General features: G+C 42.5%; 1 protein-coding gene across 1 annotated transcript in view; it reads left to right on the forward strand.

The window, feature by feature from the left end:
- The first annotated feature begins 739 nt into the window (after positions 1-739).
- Positions 740-25,864, forward strand: part of SUSD3 (sushi domain containing 3) — a 72,755-nt gene continuing 47,630 nt past the window's right edge. The window contains exons 1-3 of the mRNA XM_009688181.2: positions 740-808; positions 1,867-1,928; positions 3,000-3,091. Coding sequence (XP_009686476.2) covers positions 740-808; positions 1,867-1,928; positions 3,000-3,091 — 223 coding nt within the window. The remainder of the gene's footprint in view (positions 809-1,866; positions 1,929-2,999; positions 3,092-25,864) is intronic.

Below are 25,864 nucleotides of genomic sequence, written 5' to 3' on the forward strand. Positions count from 1 at the left end.
CAGTACCTCTCCAGTAGACAGTGTTATCTTTTGCCAAAGCCTGACGAAGCTCCCAGTGAAGCTGATGAAACAGTCCCATTGAGCGCAGTTGGGGTTGCAGTAAATAATCACTTCAGACTTACCCGAATCCTGGTTAATTCACGTGTCCTGCCACATTGAGAAACTAGGCTGCCTCCTTTGACGTACAATTACAAAGGAAAACAATAAAAATGATGGTGATCTAGTTGACATGATGATAAACAGGCATTCCAAAACTGCAGTCAGCTAAGGTAAGCAGGGTTCCCTGAACTCCCGGATCTACTTCCCCCCCCCATTTAGTCTAATAGGTGTGTACTACGATTATACACCTCGCTTGGTGCCTGACCTGCAAACTGATGGAACCTGGGAGAATGCTCTGGGGAAGTGTCAAGAGATGTTTGCTCTAAACCAGTGCTGCTCTTCAGAAGAGCACCTGGGTTTGATTACTGTCGGTGTCGGGGTGGTCGTTGCGTGCATTTGTAGTCTGCCTCACTTTTGTCACTCTTAATCTCTGTTAATGAGACCAGAATATTATTTAAATAACCAATTGAATGAAAAATTGCAACTGAGAAATGTGTGATAGTAGTTAGAGGGGATGGAGGGAAGTGGGGGTTAGTCTTTAGTATTATAGAAAGCAAAAGATCCTGCAAAGGCTGATGCATATGCTTAACTTTACCCAAAGTGGATTATCTCCACTGTTGTTAACAGGACAAGATAAAGCATGCGTAGAAACTTCTGCAGTATTGGGACTATCATAAGCAACATTTTAACTGTTGCTTATACTTTACAGGTATTTGATTTTGAAGGGCTAATTTCTAAGTTTTCTAAGTTTTAGCCTTTACTTTTTGTACCATCATTTCTGTCTATAACTAAAATTTTGCAGATCTAGTAGATGTCTACAGGCCTGTATTTGCTCCCACAAGCATATGTAAAAGCAGATCCCACAAGCATATGCAAAAGCAGGAGAGGAAAGGTTGTAGCATTTTAGCTGTTGTATCCATCAAGGTCAGACAGATGTACTATAAAACCTCCATCACTTTCTCTGAGCGTTGTATGGGTTTTTAGTTGAATTCAGATAGTTTTTGAAGGTAGCATGTCAATTCAGACCAATCTTTTATACAAATATATTTTTTATGAGCCCAGCAGTGTGCCTGGCGTATCTGTCTCTGAGAGCAACATGAAATAGAAAGAAATCATCCATAAGTCTAAGATGTTTTGTGCTCCCACCGTGTTCTGATAAATCAGTCAGTCCCATGAGTGGCACAACCGTATGTAACTGAGCATCTTGCAAGAGGGGTACGGAAATGTCATCTTAATCAGGATCATCTGGAATGATTTAGGAAAGAAAGGAGATCTCTTGCTTCTTACACAAAACAGTGAATTTCCAGCTTTGGGCTGTCAAAGGAAAGGTCAAATGATAAAGCTAAAAGTATTATTTTATTCTGAAAGAAATATGTTACATGTTTTCAGTGCATCTCTGAAAGTATATCTTTCTTCATTTATTTGGTTTATTCTAAAAAAATAAGTCAAGCCAACAGTTTAAAAGGCATTTATCAATGCACAAAGTGAGCTCCAAGACACGAATAGAGAATTTTTTACCTTTTCTATGAAATGCAACAGTATTAGTTTTTTGTTCTTTGGTGATGAGGTAACGAAAGAGTAGATGTTTTCTTGCCTATTTTGCATCCTAGCATAGTTTCTCAGAAACAGCTGCCCAGCAATATTGAAACTAGATTAAAGTTTGTGGTTAACCCCCCCCGACACCAGTTTTACTTCCCTCACTGTCTTTCACTCGCAGCATGGAACATTAGCTGCCAAATTTAAGTGACTGCATATCCTGTAAACAAGCACCTTCCCTTTTCACGTACCTCCCATTTCTCTTTTCTCCTCTTCAATCCATATGGGGCATGGTGAGGTTTTTCGTTTGGCTTGCACTGTTGTCCGTGTTTTCACTTGGCTGGGCACTTTGCGGGCCCGCGGAAGCTTGACAGAATTGAGTGATTACCTTTTGCTGTAGAATGAAGTAGTGATAAAACGGACTTTTCAGAAAGCAGTCACTGGCTGTCTTTGCTGTTACTGCGTGATCCATGATCGTAAGAGATTAGAATAGAGGAGAAATTCTGTTTGATGCCTCTAAAATAGAGGGTTTGGGGAACTGGAACCAGCTTACATAGATGGCTTGCTTGCATAGAGTGCAGCAAACTAAACTCTTAGCCCTCTTAGAATTGCCGTTAGCGTGAACAATAGAAAAGGCTGTTACTTCAACTTGCCTTATCAAAGTGGTTCAAAATTCAAGCAACAAATACTCACATGGAATAAATCATATTAACTTCACCAATCCATTTAAATGAGCCTGGGGCCTGGACTGGAATGTTAATTTATTTTTGACTGATAGTATGTCTCCAAAAAGCTATCCTTCTTCTCAATGCTCTTTTCCTACGCTGTCTGCACTGTGCTCCCTCTCCCCCACAAAAAGCTTATTTAAAAACTGATTTTAAAGCAGAGGAGAGGGGTGAGCATGCAATGTGTACCGATCAGTGATGAGTCATGTATTTCGATAAGGAAATGAATGAATGTGCCAATGTGTTAATGAGACTCCGTGTTCCTGTGTCTAGACTACGCACTTTGCATTTGGAAGCTCCAATTTCCAAGTCTGTGATTTTTTTTCTGCCAGGTGGACCTGCTCTCCCTAGCAAACTTCAAGTTAACTTCCCTATATTTCAGGAAGATGCTTTCCACACATGAGAGTGTTTCAGTTCACTATTCAGATAGAAGAAATTTCACATAGTCTGCAGTTAGTGCATATTTCTGGAAAGGAATAATCGTTTATCCCAGCATCTTATAATAGGCAAGGATCTATCAAAAGACTTTTACATTGTGTTATAAGAAGTTGCCATTTGCTCTATAAGATTCTGTGCCATAGTGGTCTAAAACTTGCAAGAAGAGGTTAAACTGGAAAATACAATGTGTCCTGCTTCTAGTGCTGAAGAAGATGCATGCAGATTCCAGGCTGAAGATGGCAAAGTTCAGTGTGAAACCAGTGAAAGCAACTACCAGCTGACTTCTGGATTGGGTAAGAATAATTAAACATTGCACATTGGCCTCATGCATGCATTATTAATTTCACACTCCACTTTGGGCAGCACTTTTTTGCTTTGATTAAAAAGCCCAGTATTGATTCACATTATATGGAAGTTCTAAGGCGATTTCAGGAAATCTTAACTTTCAACACTTTGAAGTTGCCTGTGGTATTGCATTTCAGTAGTCTGGAGGCTTTGAGCAGGTCTGAAAGCACTGGTACGTTTGCACAGGCAGCTATAGATAGGTTGGTGTCTTAGGAATTCCGATGCCGTCAAGTTGTTCATAGGTTGAACAGTGCATTTAATTTTTTCACAAGGGAGATTATACGTTGGGTTTTCTGAAGTCTTTTTTCATTACAATAAACAGTGTTGAAGTCACCGTGTGTAGAAAGGGAATTACTCAGGAACTGAATCAAAATAGAAAACTTTTTGTACTGAAAATCATATGATAGGGAAATAAACTATTTGCCCGTGTCTTACAAGGCTTAGAACTAGGCAGGACCTAAGGGATGGTATATCAACAGCTAGGGAGAAGGGACAATAACATACAGTGTTGTATGGTGTTAAAGCAGTGTAATACAAAACAGGTAAAATCTGAAGCCTATACCTTAGGCTGTGCCAGAGAGACTCGGAGCTAAAATAATGACTGGTCCTGCCTATGTCCAATTCACGTGGAAGGAGTTAGGCCTATTTCCAGCACCCAAGTGTCCTGTCAGAGAGTGGATGTGGACCACATGCCTGTCAATGCAGGTGAGGACATCCTTTTTGATAGCCAAGCTCTGTCTCCCTCTATTAACTGGTGCCCAGAAGCATCTGTTAAAAAACAATGTGACATTGGATTGGTTTATTTAACCATAACAGAGATGTCTGTCTGGGTTTGTCAGTAATATTTGACAATGACGTATCTATGCATGCTGTTGTAGATTAATGTGAAGTGGTCTTACCGTCATGTGTTTTGTTTACAAAAAAAAAAAAACTTAAAGCTAAGTGGACAGTGCTCTCATACAAGCAATTGAGGCAGTGGGATTTCTGATTGCTTTAGACAATAACAATAGTCATCAATTTGTATCATCTCTGTTCATGGGGAAAACAAGTTTCTGTTGAAAGGGAGAGGAGCCATACTTGCAATCCTTTTCTTTACAGTCATTGCAAAAAAAAAAAAAAAAAAGAGACAGTAGAGAATAACTCCTTTGATTATACAGGTCTGAATCCTCCCCACAGCAGCAGCATCTGGTGCACTAAAAATGTATCACTATACTTGTGGAGGAGGGGATCAAACTAAACATCCACAGACAATGGATATTCTGGGTGTTTCCCAAATCTTAAGTGTTTAGTTTTGCAGTTTAACATTTTTCAAGTAATTTAGGGCAGGAGGGTGAGGATTTTTGGCTTAAAAAGGGAATTTCCTCAGAAGAAAAAAAGTCTTGCCCTTACCTTCTTTGTTCAAAGAGTTGCAACAGCAAAGATTTTTACCGTATAAGCTAAGAAACGAAATTATTGTAGGATATTATTGAATAAGTTACAGATAAGGATGTGAGGGAGAGGAGCAGTTTGAGTGCTTTTGCTGAACTAATCTCTACCTGTTGTGTATGACTCTGGAGTTAAGAAGCAATATGGGTCTGTTAACGCACTGCCTAGCCAGGAATTTCCAAATTCATCTCCTTCATATATCTGTGCTCTGCGCTCCAGAGGGAGCTCTTAGTAGATGTGGGAGTCTGATGGAGTAGTAAGTAGAGAGCTACATCTTACCCGCCGGAAGACCTCTGTGACCTTTTTTTTTTCTCCAGACTACTCCTGTTCTGTGTGCGTTGTTTGTTTGGAGCCTTTCAATTATCAGGCTGCAATATGAGGTTGCTGTTACTACCTCAGGAATTAGTAGCCCTATGAAGTCAATTTGTGGCATATTTAATATCTAGACTTCCTAATATTTTTATGTGTCAGGAGGGGTGGGTTGAGCTCTCAGGGCTGCCTGTGAGGAATGGATAGGAGCATTGCAAGAAAGTGCTGCCAGGGTTGCAGTGATGTAGCCTGTGCTTTCAGCTTACATTGCAAAGGTGTGCGCAAAGGCGCGCGCAAAGGCTAACGATTTGTAGAGAACAAATGACAGTCCCATGGCAGCAGTATGCGTATGAAACACCATTTGTTTGCCTTTATACAGCCTAGATGCCTGCACTGGCCCTTGGAGGCGCTGCGTTACCCTGTGGGAGACAGAGCTTTTGCTCTGCGAGGAGTAAGCTCGCTCCTGTGCAGGACCACAGCCAGAAGCCGCAGGGCACAAGCAGGAGTAAGGTTGCTTTGATAAGTCTTCACTGGCAGCCCTCCTACTTGCGTCCATCCCTTTTCCAGTTGTCACACCGTGTCTGTAGCTGTTGCATTAACTGGTGACTGTAAATATGTGACCCCAAGGAAAAAGCCGTGATGGAGCCTTTGTGTCCCTAGTTAGGACTTAAGGCAGTCAAATGAGAGAGAGCTGGTGATAACACATGACCCCAGATATACATTTTAGCATTACAGAAGGAAATATGTTGCAGGTTAAGAAACCACAACATCACTGTGTTTCCTGTAGCCTAGAGATCATCTGCAATTACTGGAAGCTTGCAGGATTTTTAAAGAAGTGAGCCCAAGGGGATATGAGAGACAGGTAAATAAATAATATATATAGCCATGGTTAGGGAAGAGCTGAATTAAATTTAATGAGAAAAGAAATCCTGTGGACAAATGCTTACTGAAAAAAGCGTATGCATGCCATGAAGAAACCTTCTCCCTTTTCTCCAGATATTTCAAAGCTGTTGGGGAGGCGGTGAAGCACTGTGCCTGTGTACCAGTCTGGCCCCGAGCAGGCTGTAAATCCCAAAGCATTCTCATCAGAAGGTGTGTTTTATGAGCTGTTTTCATGTGGGAATATTAAGGTGGTGAGCATTAATTAATGCAGATGGGAGGATAATTGGAGATATAAAATCACTTAGAGAAACATGGCAATTCCTGAAGAATAGGGTTCTCTCTTTTCCTGCCACTTTTACTTTATCTTTTCTGGTCTCATTTGCATGTTTGGTTGAGGAAAAATACCAGCTGGAAGTGGGAACAGGACATATTTACTCTGAGCTAGGGCTGAATTGAAGTTTTCAGAAGCATACCACCACATTACCCACCACATTAAAACGCTCATGTTTCTCACAAAGTAGTGTTGTTGTGACAGGCATTTGATGTGTGGTGGGTACACAAATCCAAGTTAAAACGTGTTAAGAATCTGTGACTGCAGCATAGCGCAGAGAGACGCAGCCCGTCTTCTGGCAGAGCAGGAAGCTCGGCACAGTTTTAACCACCTACTTAAATATAGTGCTGATATCCTGGGTGCTTTGCAGCTGATCCTGGGATCTGTTTGATTTAATAGCCTAGGGCCCAGCTTTCAGGGACCGGTGCTCATTGTGCTCCTCAAAAGTTGACTCTTCTGTTACTCGTTCTCTTCCTTTTTTCCTCACCTGTTTTTTCTTGCTTATCCTTTGCTATTGTTGTTCAAACAGGGACCACATGTGGTGATAGCAAGAGGAAGACTTAAAAAAAAAAATCTTCCTAAATATAAGAAGAAAAGAGGAAGATGGTGCCTTGCTGAGCTAAGAGCTAGAGCCCTCTCTGAGAAGGGAAAGATTTTCTGTGCAGGGACAGATAGAACTGTAATGCTCCCCTCGGCAAATCTTTAAAATATGCAAGTCACAGCAATACAAAAAAAAAATATAAAAGAAGGTAAATTTGCTGATGAGACAATCTGTGAACAAAAGTGATGATGAAGGTCTCTAAACCATGCCACACTCTTGTTCAGCTGCCAAACAGGGAAGACCATGGCATTCTAGCAATATAAAATTAGACAAGATGGAATCAAAATCTTCAGGATAAGCAGAGACAGGATGATACCTCCATCCCTTCTTGACTGCTTACTTTTTTTTTTGCTCTATTTACCTTTGCTTTGTCTTGATTCTTTCCTTCATCTTTGCAAACATTTTACTCACCAGACCTCCTTTCTTGTCCTTTGCCCTCTCCCTGTTGCTCACGTGCCACTCCTGAACTCGGTGACAACTGAGCACCTTCACACCTGCCTTTGGATCTCCCTGCCATGGTATAGTGTATAGTGATCACTCTTCAAGTTGACTGATTTAAATGATAAAGTGCTATGTAGCATCGTTTTAGATTCTTTAATAATAAATAAGCCCATTTTTGTTAAACATGCTGGGTCTTTGCTGATGAGGTTTCAAGATCAACATCTTGGTGGCAAAAGCCTGATGCTGCTTCCTGCACTGTGCCAGCACAGGTGCTTAGCCATGTTGTGGAACAGGACAGAGAGCTCATCCTGCTGAAAAATAATCTTTTTGTCTTTTAACCTGGCTTATTTTTTTAATCTCTGGCCCAGCTCAGCATAGTGCTGTGCAGTTACTTGTGATGGTGCAATATAGCAGGCTGGCAACAAGCTTTTGGATGTGAGCCCATGCTTAAACTGGCCCAGCAAGTGACATTGCTCAGGATCTGTCTGCGTGGGAAGAATGAGTGGAGCAGCTCTGCAGAGCAAATACACGCTACAGATACCATCCTTTCTCATGTCCAATGTAAAAGTGTGCTTGATCAGAGAATTTCCACTGACTCCAGAGAAAGGTGGTTGATCTGGAACAGTGTCCTGTTGAAGAGTCCCTGTGATAAAATGATGCCCTGTGGCCCATAGCGCCCTAGTCTATCTGCTCTAGCTGAGCAAGCTAACTTCATCTTTCTGACAAACCTTGAGATGCCTAATGCTGTCTCTAAGAATTCTTCTATTTACCCTTCTTCTTCCAGCAATAGTAGGTAGGGAAACAAGAGCGTACAGCTCAGCTCTGTAGGGTGTTAATGTCCTATGGGCCATAGTCACCTCTGCGTTGTGGATCACAGTGCAATGTCTCAAAAGTTTTACCTTCCAGCAGAGGACTCTTATTAACTCTTTTGCAGCCACTTTTATGCAAAAAGCAGTAGCTCAGTTAAGACCTGTGCCCATCCCTGCTGTCGCGGAGCTACTGCACTTCGTAGAGGCTGGCTGAAATGTGGGCAGACTGGTTGGGTTTTGGAGGGGCTCTTCTTCCCCTCCCCTGAACAGGCTGTGGAGATAGCAACCTTCCTCTGTGATGGGGAGAGGCAAAAGCTTAATCAGCTGCAGCGATTTCAACCATCTGCATCTCTCCATGATCTAAGTCTCAGGAGACTTGAATTCAGCTCCAGTTCCATTTACACATCTTCTGTGTCTACACCCAAAAGATAATTGCTTGCAAATTGATACCAGCTTGCTGATGAGCTTGTGCTAGAGTACTGTTCTGCTTGGTGGTGCCTGGCTGACTGAAAAGCCTGGGTAATGGCGCGGCAGGACACCTGCGGCCAAAACCGAGTTCTTGCAAAGCTGCCATCTTCTGACTGGTGCTAATGGGTATTCCCTGTCTCAGTACTGTAAAATCGCACCCATAATTACAAGTCTGAAGAAATTCCATTGGATGACTATAAATCATTTATTATTCAGCAGTGTCATTCTTGAAAATGAGAAATTGCTGGATTTTTGGTTTTGTATTATAACAGATTTATTTTTCTCAAATTTGTGGATTTATCCTACTTTGATCTAGTGAGAACTCAAAACATGTTGCTTGGATATTAATCAAAACCATCCCCCTGTACACACTGTGACAGGCTGTTTAAGCTCAATCGCTTTTACTTTTATGTTTCAGTCGCCAACGTCTATAAAAATATATCATAGACTTGCCTTTTCAGCACCGTAAAGCTGAAAGTAGCTGCCTATCTGTAGGTCAAACAAATGTTAGTTCTTGAAGCTTTGGTGATTATGCTACTGCAAACTGGTGTGGCTGAAATCTGAAAACGCTGAAGTGACCCTGGCAGTGAAGCAGGAGCATTATTGGTGTCCCTCCCGCTCGCTGCGGGTGTCCTGTGCCCGTCTCTGCCCAGTCTGCTGCCGCTGCGAAACCCGTTGCCTGGCCCCAAAGCGTAGGAGCCAATTGTTTCGCCCAACCTGTAATAATTCCATATTTTAATTCTGGAGGATTTCTTCCCATTCAAACATCCATGTTGTCTGAGATGGGCACTGTCATGTTTGCTCCCATGTTGTGCATCATTAGGGCAGTTGTTTCTCAGGGTATGTACCAAAGTACATCATTTCTAATAATGCGGGGTTGTGTAAAGGCTAAAATCAGACCTGGCTACAATTCAGAGCCTGTGGTGGGAGCTGAAGGGGCCGTTAATGAGGAGGGAAAACGAGAGCCCTGCTCTGTGTGCGAATGGCTGGGAGCAAGTCAACTGTGCCGGGGTCAGCCTGTGCCTCCTTCCCATCCCCGAGGAGCGACTGCAGCAGCTCCGCTGAAAGTAACCTGTCTGCCTGCCCGGCCGGGGACACTGACGTAGCGCCGTCTGTGCGTGCCCGCTCACCCTAGCGCGTGTCCCCAGACTGCATTGCCTTTGGTCAGTGCTGAGTTTGGGTTTGCCGTGGCTGCGGCCGGCCGTGCCGTGCCGGGTGCTGCAGGCGGCAGGCAGGAGCGCTGAGCCGGGAGCTCCCACGGCCGCTGCGGCCGGGGCCTCGGCAGCCTCCTCCGCCCGTTCCCGGGGGCTCACGGAGCGGCTTCCCTCCCTCGGCTGGGCTCAGCCTGGCGCTCGCCTCCCGAGTGCCGCCCTAGGGAACCGAGAGCCTTCACAAAAGTGAACAGCAACTGGAAAGATTTCCAGCCCATTGCTCACAAACGCGTCATAAAGTTGTTTCAGGTGCTGGCATTTTCTTTATTTTACACCAGACTACGTTCTTGAATGGGGCTGTCTTGCGAGCTTGCTGTAAAAATGATACGATAATGTAGTATAATGATGTCTGAGTACAGGAATTGCCAGTAATCTGAATAGTGATTTCTAGTAACTCTCAACAGTCTTTAGGTTTAATTGTCTCCATTAACACTTTCCTCAGTGGCAGACCTAGTAGAGAGTTCTGCAGAAGCATCAGATAAATTAAAAAGAAAGAAGAAAAGCAAGAGCTGACAGTAGGAAGTGTAATAGCTAGAATTAAACAGTGAGAAGCTTTGTTTTGTGTTATTTTTCTGAGATAGTTTTCTATACGCACTATAAATAATGAAACTAATTTGGAATGCAATTAGTTTGAATATCTTTTCAGGGGACTAGAATAAATGAGTACTGTCTTTCTGTAAACAGAGCTTGGATTCAGTTTGTAGTTGAGGCTCACCAATTTCATAAAGCTTTTGCATTTACACAAAGAACATGCTAGTCCTGTCCACAATAAGGTCTTGAATTTTGCACGCCAGTGTCTCTGTTCAGACTTCCCTGTGTGCTTCAGGGTTATTGCAGTGAGTTTTTCAGTTTAGGTGGATTAGTTCGCAGCTGCAGTAAAATTAGAATAAGATCTATAAAACCCTGTTTTAATCGCAAACAATACGTATCCTTCCTGAAAATGCTGCAGGCAATATATTTAATAATGGTATTAATAGACCCAGTTGCCTGTTATTAAGAAATGCATCAATATAATGCTGCTTTTGATTAATCTAGAATGTAATGAGTTGTACAGACCAAAATGCAAGAGGAAACAGTCATGCTAAACCCTGTGGTTCAGATTAAAATAAAGGGTTTATTTTTTGAAGAAGTTTTTTGAAAAGACTTCTTTTTTCACAGTGTGAAACCATATCCTGGACACACAGAAATCTAGCAGTAAAATCACTCTTGACCTCCCTTTAGACCAATTTTAACTTTGTCAAATATAAAGTTTTCTCCCTAGATTTACAGTTCGAATTTTTTGCACGTTATTCGTTGTACCCTTTAAATTCCTCAGCGCAACAAAGTCCATGTTTGACTGTAAGGAAAAATATTCTCACTCAATTGCATTATTAACCTGCGTAGGGTTAAACACACACTTCAGAGTGTCCCTGGAGCAGGGGCAGTGCTCGTGTTTTCTGAGATCAAACCTTAAGAGCCACCCAAGCCTCTAGCTGCCCTTTTTGGTCCCTGAAGCAACTCTGGACTAAATTGCAATATTTCCATGTTTGCTTTGCACGCGCAGGGAGTTGGCGCTGGGATCGCAAGAGCAGGGGGCTGAGTCTGCTGGCCGGCGCTGCCGCCTGCGTGGGCGGCAGGGAGTGAGGTGAGCCAGCCGACGGAGGGAGCTGGGCTTTAATAAACCGAGGAAGCTCCAAATAGCTCTCCCTCTTCTTCACTCCCTCCCATTGAGTATTCTGGATAACATCTTTTGCTTTTAAAAGGAAGAAAAACCTCACTCTTCTCATTGGCAAGATTGGGGTGGGGTGGAGTGTCCCTACTGGGAAAAAAAGGCACAAAGTGAAAGCTGGTAGAAGTTTTCCCAGTCAATCTTCAGCTATTTGGAGCCTGAAGACGAGCATAGTGCCAACCATATACTCAGCTGGGTGCCTGCAATTCTGGAAAATTCACGGTTGCAGTAAGAACAGTGCAAATAATCCTACAGTCCTGTATGTGCCTGTAATAACCTGGAAGATGTATGAATTCCATCTGAGGCTACATCTGAGCTCCACGGACAATTTCTGTCTTTCAAGCTTCTTTTACATGGAAGCAAGCTGAACTCCTGCCTTGTTCTGAGCATTGTGCATCATACAGATTTACACTGCTCTTGGGGACTGAATTTGTTACCAGTGCAAGCAAACAAAACCCCCAAAACATCAGGTATTCTTTTTGCAGTGCCTGTTCAGCAGCCCCTTGTTGCATCTCTCTCTGTCTTACCTAAATGAGAATTAACAAGGTGCACTTGCACAGTGAGGCAGTCGTGGTTGCCAGCTCAGCGTGGCGCCATAGCAGGATCTATAGGCATAAAGTAAGGGTAGAAGGCAGCCTTTCGTTACTTCATCTTATGCAGCTCTGGGCTACATGATTTGGTTTCAGATATCATCAACCATTCTTAGTATGCGGCCTGCCGGGTATGCTTTTTGGTTGCTCAGCCAGGAAGTGAGTCCTCCTTTCTTTCCTTGGGGAATCCGAGTTTGTTTTACTGAACAAGCACCAGGGGGAGTATATGATTAAAAGGGAAAAATTTGCTGACGGATAAATGAATCCATTTTTAAAATAATATAATAATAACTCAAATAGCTCCATTATTTTATGAAGATGCTTCTGTGCAAGCCTGGGCTTAAAACACTTTGAAATGACCAGCAAGAACTCATCTACAGTGTCTTTCCATAAATATGTATTTTTATGGATTTCAGGTTTTGTCTCAAATTCTTGGCAGCACTAAATGGACATTCTCTCACCTCCTTGTAAGCGCTTGGATTAGACATTTGCTTTCCAGGTTTGTTTGAACGATAATGCCAGTTCTTACAGAAGTAAAAGTGGGTCAGCCAGATCTAGAAAAACACAGGGAAATAAACGTAGTCAAATCTCCACCTCGTGGTGCTGTACGTGAAAGCCTTGTGTCAGCAATCCTTGACTTACCTTGTGCTGCATTATCCCCCTGTGCAGGTGAAGAAAACCCCATTGTAAGTGAATGTTTTATCTGCAGATGCTGTTTGATTCAAATATGAGAAAATGAATCATGTTTCAGGTGTGTGAAGGCTGAGGCCATATCCCTGCCAAAGAGCGAGTGGTAGATATTGCTGACTTTTAAGGAATAGCAAGGTACTTCTCTGCTGCAGTCTCCCTAAGCAAAATGCTGTAGGGATGCTGCGCTCTTTGGTAACGGCACCTAGTGTATTAGCCTGATAGTAATCAGCAACTGGAGTGCGTTTTCTGTCTGTCCTCTAACAATGCCACCACTGGCTCTGGAAAACATATAAGGATGGTGAATTTCCCATCAGAGGTGGCCCTTGGTGAGTACGTGGCTCCCACCCTTTGAACCTTATTCCTCACGTACCTCTGAAATGGTTGGTTCTTGGGGTTCTTCACACCCACTCCAGTACCAGATTGCAGAGCACCATGCCAGGATCTATTCCTGAATTAACCCTAGCTCTGTTCCCTGTAAAACCAAGCAATAGAAGTGATACTCCCTGCTCCAGCAAATGAGGCAACCTGAACTTGATGAACCGGTTAGGTAGCTCCTCTCCCATCTGAGACCTTCAGCAGCTGAGCAGATACTGTAGTGGACACAAATAAGAGAGCACTAAACAAAAGCCTAGTTGTTTTTTTTTTGTCGTTTTTCTGTCCTTGACAGTGCTGCTGTGCTCTGAAAAACGACTATGGAAAAAAATTGCACCTTCTTTCTCAATAGGTGAGCTCCCTGTGTTTATTCAGAACCAAACCTCCTGGCTTTAGCGCTAAAACAAGATTTTACTGTGTTTACTCCTCACTCCATGTCCTCAGCAGAGCTGGTGCTGCCATGCTCAGCAGGAAAGGGCTGTACCCTCTTCTTTGCAAGGGCCAGCCATGCTCCCCAGGGGTCAGGCAGTCCCACCAGTGCAAAACCCTTGGAGCCAACAGCCCTCCACTGGTGTCATGGGGAGGTACTTTTTGGACAAGGAGGGGTTGGAGGTGAGGCTTTGTTTGGCTGGCAGTGGTGGCGGTGACCTGGTTGCTGGACATGGTGGAGAGAGCGAGCCAAGGAGCTGCCTGGTGCCCAGAGCCGGGGAGGGTGGGCTGAGCAGCAGCATCCCGTGGGACACTGAGCACCGCTCCGCTGGAGAGCAGTGAGGAGAGGACAATCCTGGGACAGTGATGGGACAATCATCTCTGTTAGGAGCAGAACTGTACTTCAAGGTAACGCTCTTTTTAACTTAATTTTGTTTTGTTTTGCAACACCACTGTAGAAGGAAGATGATCTTTGTGTCCCTTAACCAGTTCCTCCAAACAGCATCTGTTATGTTTACAGGTGCAGGAAAACCTACTTTATTTATATACTGTTTGCACTGCATGCCAGGGAAGGCTGTGAAGGGATTACAGTAGGACAAATATGATAGGGTCATTGCTGCTGATGTTTTCTTCACTTAAGCACAAGTTCTAGACTACAACACTATCTTGCATGTGATTTTTTTGTATTGCTATTTTCTTTTTATGCATGACTCTAAGAGGACATTACATTTAAAATCACAGGATTGAAGCAATTCTTTTCTTTAGGGTAAAACTGAACCAAATTGATGCATTTATTTTTAAAAAAAATGCTAAATATTGAGAACCTTATTGCAAACTCTGCTATACAAGAGATTTGGTTTCGCTTTTGTTATTATCCTCACCACTGTTAGCAGTGCCTTTTCTTATCTGTTCCCCAAGTCATGCTATTGCAATTGAACTATATGACCAAATATATCTCATGTCAGCATGAGTCAAGCTAGGAAGCACAGGTGGTAAATTTTTCATTAAGGTTTCCTGCAACCTACTACGTTGTCAAATCTTTTTGTAAGAGTAGTTGCATCTTTCCAGAAAACTGCACCACAGAATGCAGGTCGATTGCATCAGTTTTCACAGGACTTGACCAAGGTAGAACATACCTTCATGCTGCTTTGCTGATATAAAAACTCATTCATTTTATAATTACAGACTCTAAGAAAAAACTTTTTGATGCGTAGACTTGATTCATAGATTTTCAGTTATTCCAACTGTTTAAAGCATTTTGGAGGAAGGAGTGTTTGATTATGAGTTAACCTTGGGGCTACTTTTTACATTTCTAATTCTTTTTAGCTAGTTCCTCAAAAAACAGAGAAATTGCTCTAGTAACAGCACGAAGACTTCAGAGTAGTAAGCAAGTCTTCCTAAATGGGAAAGGTAGCGTGCTGCAGTGGGTTAGGTTGGGGAATTAGTCCAGTGCGACAGCCAATTTCTATGCCTGTTTCCAGCCTGCTTGGTGACTTGGGGCGACTCCTCTCCTCTTCACTCACCCTTCTTCCCCTTGTCTGTTCAGTTTTAGTCGCGGGCTCTCCGTCTGTCTCTAGGTTATCTGTCCCTGTGTGCTTCTATAGCACCAAGCATAAATAGGCTAATAGCTTGGTTGGAGTCATTTCATGCTATTGCATATAAGTTCAAATCTAGCCACTAATCCAAGATGGATCATTAGTGCAGTAGAAGGGTAATATACTTAATTTCCTATTAGAGAGCTCTGCTGGTCTATTTAAAGGCAGGAGAGGAGTTTTACTCTATGTTTATGGGTAAGCAGAAGATGATTGAGAATTGTCTGCTTATCTCAGGGAAGAACTGTGCAAACCAAGTCAGTTCAGTCAGAAAATAACCACATGAAAAAAATCTTACTTTACAAAACCCTTTCATGCTTTCTTCATTTGTTTTTGTTTTAATCTTATGATAAACTGCTGCAACTGCTTGCTAGTAGGCAAAACCTGTTTCCTCTCTACAATGTTTCCTTGCTTAGTGTTGCTATTCTTGGAAGCAAACACACCAAGAAATGCAGCAGGAGACCTGGATCTCATTTACTACAACTTCATTAATATAAATCCTTCAGGGATGTGCATACTAAACAAATCAGGGGAAATATGTTCAATGAAAATGAATACATTAACAAAGCAGTATGCAATGATACAATAGCAAAGCACTCTCAGAGAAAGGTGCGTGTCAAAATGCATTTGAAGAAGAGTCTATATCTCAGTCTGCACCCGTTTCCTGTAGTGAAGAAACCAGCATGAGAGGCCGGCACACTGGCACCAGCTTCCTCTGAGAACATCACTGAAGTTCTCTGGAGACTCCTACAGTAGCAGCTAATTTTGTCCAGGTAAAAAGTGTAGGGTCAGGACCTTAGTTTCGTTCTCTCTTCATGTCTTTCTGTCACTTGGAAGGAAGCAAGAGCTTTCAAGGCTGAAGAAATAGGAGTCATGGTGCAATCTGTCAAAAAACTGTAAGCTTAAGACTTTCCTCTGTCCTAAAATCTGTTCTTCTGAGTACAGCTTGCTTCTATGTAGAGGGTTAGCACAGGGATTAAGCACCACATAAATCCTTCCTATGCCTTCATATTAGTGCATAAATAAGATTTAAGCTGTTAATAGCCCTTCTCTAGCCTCTGTGTACAGCTGAATTTCATATGCTGTGCATGAGGAGAAGAGGGAAAAAAGGTAGTGGTGACAGCAGCAGCCAAGTTTAAACAGGGGACTGAATTTACACAAAGCAGGGCTTAAGGCTGTAAAAGCCATAGTGTGAGATCTTCTGATGTCAAACACTTCAGAAATTGTGTCTAAAACAGGCAGCGAGTCAAGAACCCCTTTAGTGCTCACACAATGCGAGGGCAACTGCCATTGTTCCTCTTCGCCCCCAACCAAGGATCATGCTTACCCCCTTTGCAGTAATTAAAATCTATAGCTAATTGGGAATTTTCCACTGGGGCAGATTTTCTTCTAAAACTGAAACCCACAGAGTTTTCACAGAGTGGTGAAACCCACAGAGTGGTATTTCCGTTCATTGCTCTTTGGCGAGCTGCAACTGGAGCCGGGTAAGCTTGTGGAATGGGCTGCAGGAGCTGCAGGACGCCCGGGGCTCGGGGCTGACTGTGTTTTGTGCAGCGTAGCTCAGATCCATGATGATACCCTTCTTGCTTTTCCTGAGGAGCTGATGGTGTTTCAGGGAACTGTCTCATGTCCCTGTAGTGCTTGAGGGCTTAGGTGCTGGAGGAGCCCGACGTACTGCAGTGCCTCCTGGCTTCTGGGTGCTAACCCTGCTGGACTTAGGGCAGCCTGCTGGGTTAGGCAGGGCTCTGCTGCCGTTGCCCCGGAGGGGCTGGCTGCTTCCAAGCTGCCCGTCATCCCCACGCTGCACTCAATTATTAAGTGCTGCGTGCCACTTTTCTTTAAATTGCGAATCACAGGTTATGGGGTTGGAACAACATTTTTGTTTCAGAATGATTTTGTTTCATTCATTAACAAGCCAATTAGGTGTACTTAATATCACTGCAGCGCAATTTTCAGTGTGAGTGCGTTTCTATTAATTTTTCTATTTGACTACAATCTAGTGTTACACTGGCAGAAAGAAGAGTTGGCAAAAGCAAAAACAAAAACACAGCAGCTGCCAAGTGCAAGAAAAAAGGAAGTGACAGTGCACGCAGACATGGCGCGTTTTCAATTATTTATTCTCTTCCCTGGAAATGTGATGGAATTTGACAGGTGCCTAATTCCAGAGCTAATGAGAAGCACAGCGGTGAGGGTGACAAATAGTATGTGGTAATGGCTTGGAAAGTCAAAGCATCCCAGCAAAGAGCAGACCCCAGTTTGAATCTCTCTTCTCCGCTCGTACATGGGCCTCTGGTGCTGTGCAAAGGCAATGCAAATGGTGACTGAGCTCTTTGTACCTGTGTCAGGGTCTTTGCATCAGGAAAAGAGCTGCTGTCAGCATTTTCCTGCAGAAAATCGAGCCTGTCATTGAAGAGTGCTTTTTTAAATCACTGTCACCTCTTAAAAATATGCATAAGGAATGAGAAATGTGCAGGGTAGAAGTTATGTTTTCACTAAATATATTACCTTACCTCTGGCGCCGAATTACTCGGGAGCACCCATGTGAGCTGAAAAATTGTGTGCAGGGTCCAGCAGGGTTTGAGCAGGTACAAATCTAACCAGGGAAAGCGAAAACCGTGAGATGGATGGCTCCCTTTCTGCTGTACCCCGCGGGAACCATCTGCACGTGATAATCTCGCCTAGCTTTTGGTAGAAGCAAACGGGGCTCATTCATTCAGATGGATTATTTAGTACCCACCTTAATCTTCTGTCAATTTTCTAGGCTTCAGTGTTCTTGTTTGGTTTATTCATTCTCGAGTCTCCATTTTGCCTGCTAGGGAGTACTGCAAGGCTCGCTTGACTTTTTTCCAAGAAGAGGAGGGGCAAATCTGAGCTTTTAGGATAGCTAGCTGCATCATTTCAGACCTTTGTTGTGGGCAAGCAAAGCCTCCCACTAAATGTGAACAACAGGAGGCCCCGCAAGGTGAGCAGGATCTGATAACTGTAATAACCCATGCGAGCAACGCAGCGACTACAGGCAGGGTAGGGGAGAGGGTAATGTGAGTCACAAATCTTTTTTCCTGTTCTCATTGATTGCTTTATTACTGATGGATGCTTACAGCTGCTTCGGAGAGAAAGACAATAAAGTTCTGAATTTCTTGTTTTATGCTGGAGCTATTTAGAGGGAGAGAAAATGTAGCAGAGCAGTGAAAATGAGGAATACGTGTTCATGTTCATTAAAGACACTTTTACAGAGGGAACATAGTAGCTGCTATCCTGGAGCACATTGATGATGTGATTATGGCAGCCCCCCCTCTCTGAAGTTGTTCACACCTTAGTGACCCCTGTATGCATCCTGCTGGGTGAAATGCTCAGAGGCATAAAGGTCTGTTGATAAGAGGGGAGAGAGAGAGTAAAACAGTATTTATTCCTTTTGGCATTTGCAGTGTATGATGTGTAGTGTGTGCTTTGAGAGTCTTCAGTATTTCCGTGCCAGCTGAAGACTGGTAGCCCATTTGACTTTCTCTTTTTGTCTTTCTGTCCCAAACTGCTTATGTCTGGGGCAACAATTTTTTCCACCTTTTTCAGCATCTTGTGCTATTTTGACTGTCTTGATCAATGGTAATGTATCAGTGCTTTACTGGCTGGTGTTATTTCCTTTGTTCAGTTTCTTTAACAAGCTAGAAGAAGAAATATTAATCGATATCAGCTTCAGACATTCTTGAAGACGATTTTACACTTGTGTTTGTGTATATCCTTCAAGCACTGCCCTTTGCTAAATGAACAAATTGATGATGTTGCAGAGCATCTAAGCAATTATATTTAAATGCACCACTTGGAAACTGCGACAAATCCATTGCACGAAGCGAAAAGGGCAAAAGGTTAAAATAAAAATGGCTTACTAAAATGATTTATTGTAATAAGCCATTTAAAATTGCACAAGCAGAAATGCAGCACTATACAAAACACTGAACATGAAAAATCTTGATTTGTAAAAAAAGGACAGTGGGCATCTCCTTAGCGGTAAAACTGTAGCACCCATGTGATTATTGGAGTGAGGACTCTCTGGGACTATGCTTGTAAGTGTAAGTCTCCAGAAGGTGTCGTTGGCATAACCTAGCTAGTCAACAGAGCTGCCGAAGGTGAGCTGAGGATGCAAGACAAAACTATCTGTAAACACTGAGCAAACGTAGTTGGAAAGCATGACCCAAGTCTCCTGGCAGAGGAGGAGGAGTCCTTCACGCACGAGTCCCACAGCTCGGTGTGTGGTTACAGACGGGTTTTCAGCCGTCTCTGACACCATCATCAGGCTGTCATTCCTACAGAGCACATTAAATAATGAAATAGCAAAGCCTAATCTCATTGGTTTGTAAGGCTGGAAGGGACTATTACCATGCTGTGCATAACAAAGGTCATAAGACTTCCCAGAATGAATATCTTTTAGAAAAACATCCACTCTTGATCTAAAAATCACTAGGGGTTGCAAATTCACAGCCACATAGTCGTCCCCATGGGCTAGGAGGAGTGTGTAATTTCTAACATCAGTCCGCACCAGGTCAGTCTGGGCCTTGTTATACTGTAGTCTGTTAGACAGACCAAGGAACCAAATGAATATTTTGTCCCTGACCTTAGGAATTTATAACTGGTCATGAAGTAATCTCCTTACCCTTCCCTCTGGCGAATCTATTAGATCTTTTTTTTTTTCTGGTCTTTCTGCCACGCTTCCCTGAGCCCTTTTGAAACTAGCAATGTCTGCCTCCAATGTTGACACCAGCACTAGACTCGGTAATTCAGAAGTTGGCAAACCTATGCCAATTACAAAAGTAATGGGATTTTCCAACTGTTTCTCAGTACTTCTGTTGCTCCAACCCTAGCCCGTGTTCATCCTTTTGGCCCCACAGCACGCTAGGAGCGCAAGATCCTGTGGCTTTCTATTATGCCACTCTGGCTTTCTTCAGACCCTGCTTTCTGAGGTCCTGTCCTGCCGGTGTATGTGGTCTTTGATTACAGATTTGACACTTTACATTTTACTGCATTAAAATGCATGTTGATAGCCTGCATCCACTTTACCAAATGAATTGGATTCCTATGCAACAGTTACCTGTCTTCTATCTTTGTGCCATCAGCATACTTAATCCATGATGATTTTATATTTGATTCCAGGTCATCAGTAAAAACATTAAATGGCTCAAGGTCCAGAGCCGGTCCTCATGGGAAAGCGTTAGGAACCGTCATCAGCAAGTCAGTATTCCTCAGTCCCGGTTGTGTTTTGAAGCCTGTTAGTCTGCCAGTCATTAATCCATTTTAATCCTTCTGAAAGGAGGATTGAGATTCAGGAATGCAGCTCGCTGTAAGAGAGGAGCCTCATGGGAGTGCAGCAGGCCTTAACTTATGCACATTGACTTCATACCTTTAATTGATTTGTCTTCATTTTCTCAATGTCTCTGTATAAGGAGATGCCTTGGTGAAATATCCTACTTGATATTCTTTCTGGGGTTGTTGTGATAGACGGGATCTAAGAAAAGATAAATGTGTGTGGTGGAATGAATATAGTGCTGGAAGCTAAACAGGAGAGGAGTGTTTGGGTAAACTTTTGCTTTTATCTTTGTTTCTGTTTAACTAGTAAAACACTGGATTAACCCTGAAGGATTAGTTTTTTGGCACTGCTGCTGTCTTCCTATCTGAGCATGTTCTGAATAGCCTGTATATATTTTTCCTCGCTATTCATATGTGAAGTAAGGACATACAATTATCCCTATTTCATAGCTGTAAAGATGTAAAGCTCGAATGTTTAATCCCAGATTTTTAGAGATGTTTAGATATGTAGCTCCTTTTGTACTGTAATAAGAATTAGGTGCTTAAAAAGGAGTAAGGCATCCAAATATAACTTTGTATAGCTAAGCCAAAATTCTTGCCCTTGACTACAGAGGGAAGGCTTTAGAAAAACAGAATGTCAAACCTGACTGTCCCCATAGCCCAAGCTATTATCCCAGTCATGTGCTCTATGTTAGGTACACTTAAGGGTCAGCCTGTTACAGATAGGAGAAACTGACTCACAGCAAGAGCCCAAGAGGTTTAAAACTGAGAAAAAGAAAACCTATTTTCAGTAAATCCTTCAGTTTGTCTAAAAGTGAATGTTGGAACTGCATCCAGGAACAAATTAGAAAAGAGCAAGGAATGGATAACTCGTTTTTGGTCACTTGGTGTTGGTTTTGCGTAATCTCAAGTTACAGAAAGGATTATGTATTGGTATCAGCTTCAGGGGAATTTAGAAGCTACTCGGTTCTCAGTCCTGGGGTACGAAGCGTAGCATGCAGCTTGTCTTTGAATTCTGAGTTCTTCAGCTGACCTGAAATCCAGCTTTCGTTTGAGGTTAAATGTAAAACTTCAATATTTAGACCATATACCAACTCTTGAGTGATTCTGTGGGACCCAACAGAGGCATTTCAAAAGTCATTCTGAAAAACCTCTAACTTAGTGAAATACTTGGTATGTGGTTCTGATGCTGTCTGTTGCACTCGTTTGCCCATATTAACCCAAAGAATTGTTTCAGCCTGTGCCAAAAGCATTTCCTTCTCACAAGGGAAAGAAAGGTGCATGTATATACCAAACAGAGGCGATGCTCTGAAGTGTTTTGGAAAGATTAGCAAGCTCCTGAGCATGGTGGTTTAATGCCCAGTATAAACTCAAGCCCATGCTGAGCAGATGTAGCATCTAGAAGGAGAGGTGAGTTAAAATGTTCAGCTCCTGTTGGGAGGTAAGGGGACCTGGGAGGTTCTGGTTCTTGTCTGAACTGACTCCCTTACACTCTCCAAGTACAAGGAAGTATGGGGGTTTGTGAAATGGAAAATGTTTTTAAAACATCTTATGAGGTGCTTTTGCTCTTTACATGGGAAATTTTCTGAATTCCCATGTTAAAAACACAAACATAGAAGTCAACAACCCCTAAGATGACATAGGTTGTATAATACAAATATATTAGGGAAATGACTGTAGGCATGAACTGGGATTAGGATCCCATTGTATTATGTGCTGTGTGGGAACAAAGAGTCTTTGCCTGGAAGGGTTTGTGTTCTGCACAGACAAGATAGCAAGTGAGAAGGCAAATGAGGACAAAAGGAATCACATGAGTCTTTGTCTCTGCCATTTCCCTGATATTATCATGTTATTTAAGGAACAGAAGCTTGAGAAGTAACTGGAGAGTCTCTAGCTCCATCTGACTGATCTTTTACCAATTGATCCTGCTCTTGCAGCTCTGAGGGTAACTCCGCTTCTACAGATTAGATAGCAGCTTCTGGCTGAGTCAGAGATGTTTCAAGAAGAGCACTTTTCTTCCATCCCAGATAAAAATCTGGAATTTGGGACGTATGAAAATGTATGTCACTCTAGTGCATTTCTACACACCATGGCTACATAAAGACTGAACTTAAAAAAAAGAAAAAACAAGAAAAAAAAAAAAGAAGAAAAGCCTTCCCAAATGAAGCTCACTTGAGATGCATGCTGGCTGGTGCTCAGCTGAATGATCTTTCTTTCCGTCGTCGTCTTATCATTTGTGTTTAGCACAGACTGCGCTCTGCAAGGCAGTGACTATCTGCTTCCACGTATCTGAAGGTGTTGCACATTATGAGCTCTATACAAATGATAAGATAAACCTCACCTTAGCCCTTCCTCCCTAATACTCAATATATTGATGTGAGAGCGGACTTTGTGCCGCCTGCTATTAAAAGTCAAGCTGGTTGCTGAAGCCCATCGTGGCCTGGAGAGATGCCTAGTTTCCAAGTGTCTGTCACAAGGGCCTGAGGCATTTCTGGCCCAAGGACAGTGATACAGAGGGGCACCTACTACCTGAATGTCACATGCTTCAGGCCTCTCCATGCCCCATCTGGGCCCTCCTTGACTCCTTCTCTTAACCTTGCACAGGGAGTATGGGAAAGCCAGAGCCAGCCCTAAGGAGAACAGAGTGGGTGGATCAGAAAAGATGATGACAGGACGTTTTTATTTATAGTTTGACTAAACTGGTGAAAGGGAACTATTTGGTTTGTGGAAGGGGAGTGAAATCACCCTCCTCCTTTTCAGTCCCTTTGTGCAGAGCGTTTATAGCTCAGATTTGCTCTGCAGAGGTTACCTGACACCTAACCCCATTTCCTTAGGAGACAGGCACCTACAGTTCTTCTGAGGAAAGTGCACAGCCCAGCCCTGTGCCTTGCTTGAAAATGCAGTTTGGTACCTCAGCCTACTGAGTGTATGATTTTTTAATTCTTGTTCTCACCCTGACTACCAATTGTGCTTTATTGCAGTGATTTGCAAATGGACTCCTTAATCTTTCATGTTGTTAAGAGAATGATGTTAACTTCACTTCCTACTTTATACAGAGCAAGATAAAATTGATTATTGTGCTATAATGTGACACTTGTTAAATATGGACCAGATCAAACTCCTGTCAGCTAGGGTTTCTTCTCTTGAATTGAGTAGATTTGGGAGACCGAGGCATTCTTAGCTGTTTTGTGACCTTCTGATAGGTTTACTAGTGTCTAAAGTTAGCACTGGTAAAATATTTGGAGTAAAACCCATAGACTACGATTGCTAATCAGAAGGTGGTACTGAGAACAAGCAAAGCTGAAGCAGTGGCGTTCTAGATGCCAAGAGAGGCTACGTCTGCCAGTGCAGGGCTCTGAAAGAAAGTGTTGTGAAATTTAAATAACTGGATCCGCTGCAAAACAGATCCATCAGTTGGTGGGCTGATGGCACATGCAGTTATAAGCAAAGGTAATGATTTTGTAAGCTATAATAAAATGTCCTCATTTACTCATCCCCTCTACCTCCAAATTAATCAATCTACTGCCAATTGAAATTCCTGAGGTGGAACTATAGATAAGTCTCCAGATGACTACTAAAGTGATAATAGGGGGATAGAGGTGAAACTTAAGGAACTAGTAAGAGCAGATAAAATGTTGAGGAAAAAACTTTGTCATTAGTGTCTTCATCCCACGTAGCCGGAAGTGGCTGAGAACATCTTGGTGCTTTGGGGGATATTATTCTCCTCGGAGGTGGTTGAATGCTTGCCTTCACCTACAGTGATATCTTTTGTTATTTTCTCATGTACGTAACTGGAGCATGTAAGCACCTCGCTCGTCTCTTTTCAGATTCATTAACAGAATTAAAACCAGGGTACCTTATAAGGCAGAGATGAGATCAGGAGGCAGGAAGAGAGTAAGACCATTTATGCCAATCGTTAGTGCTCATACATTGGATAAATGATGCTAATTTTTAGTAGCTCTGTGTGTAACATGTCATGTTACTAATATACTTCATAAGACTCCTTTGAACAAAGCAGCTCTTAGAACAGTTATCTTGTCTTCAGAATAATCATGCAAATGAAAACCTATATATAAAATTCAAAATCCCTACAGCAAGTTATGGGAGGAGCAGGATCAGTCCAGCAAGTTTCCTTGGTAGAATTTATCTGAATGTCTCCATGGGAGTGAGAAGGTGGTGAAGCTTACCTGCGGCAATTTGGAGAGAAGACCTGCTCCTAAACCTGGCAGTTATGTTGCCAGGAGGGTCGGACTAGCCGTGCAAAGCTGCAGTGCTGGCAACGGGGACTGCAGGGGACAGAAATCAGCTCTACTTTGGGACTTCATCTTTTTCCCCCCCCCATATTCTCCAGGGCTGAGAGTCTCTTTCACATGAGCACAGAGGAGGAGAGATGGAGTCCTCTCCAAAGAACAAACCTATCAGGAAGTGTTCCTTCTCCTCATTTATTTAAATAAGCAGTAAAAGGCAGAAGATGCTGGATGTTACTAGAGCACAGTTACTTCTGTTGCACACTGTATTTTATAAATTATTAGTATTACATACATGAGAGTTTAATTAAAAATATCAGATCTAGAAGAGATTTTATGAGTAGGAAAACTGGAGGTAACTGTAGTCTACAAGGAAACTTATGTTTACAGGATCTAAATACTGCTGGAGAGTTGTCAAAAACTGTCCTAAATTTGGGGCTTTGCAGGGAATGCTTCCTGCAGGAGTGAATCCATATCTGTGTCAAATACAGGACTCTGTGGTACGGCCCCAAGTGAATCCTCTGCAAAAGGATATTGCTAAAGCAATATCATATGGAGTCTCTTTTAAATCCCATTTCTTTTATTTTTTCAAGTAAACACAGTGAACAAGCACTATGGGGCTGTGTTGGTGTACAGAGCGCCTGCAGCCCTCTTTCCTCTGATGAGCAAGAAAAATGGCTCTAAATATCCTGTTTTGTTCGTGTGTGTTCCAGATGTGCTATCCTGCCGTACCTGGGGCTCCCGGGAAACTGCACCGGATACAAAAAGCTGCCACAGACCTTGCTGTAATGTATTTCTCCTTTGTCTGTTTTATTGTAAGGAGTTAGTTAGAATCAAGAGAGCTCTTCTGGGGAAAATAATCATTTTGTATTCTATTTGGTTTTAAAATGAAAAGTGAAATCATCTCTTAGTTCTCTCCAGCTTATGGTTTATTACAGGTATAGAACAGCACCTTACAGCACAGGTCAGCGTGAGAGAGGATTCGCTTTTATGCTGTTAGAAACCAGTCAAGCACAAACTGACACCATATTTTTGAACTCAATCTAGATATGAGGTTTGTACATGATAGTGACATGTGAATGTGTATTTATATGCATGTGTGTATATCTGTCTCTATATAAAATTTATTTTTCTCCATTTCTAATTTTAGTATTTCAAGCATATAGGAGTAAATATTTATGTTTCTGATACAAATGCTGAAATTACAAAAAGAAGCTATGTCTGCTTAGGTTATGGATATAAATTAAACATCCTAGTCTAGAGAGGCTTTGCTGATAAGGGCTCTGATTTTGCTGTTACAGAAGTAATTTGATTTCTAGCC

The sequence above is a fragment of the Struthio camelus genome, chromosome 14 (assembly GCF_040807025.1).
Source record: "Struthio camelus isolate bStrCam1 chromosome 14, bStrCam1.hap1, whole genome shotgun sequence".
In the NCBI taxonomy this organism is placed as follows: domain Eukaryota; kingdom Metazoa; phylum Chordata; class Aves; order Struthioniformes; family Struthionidae; genus Struthio; species Struthio camelus.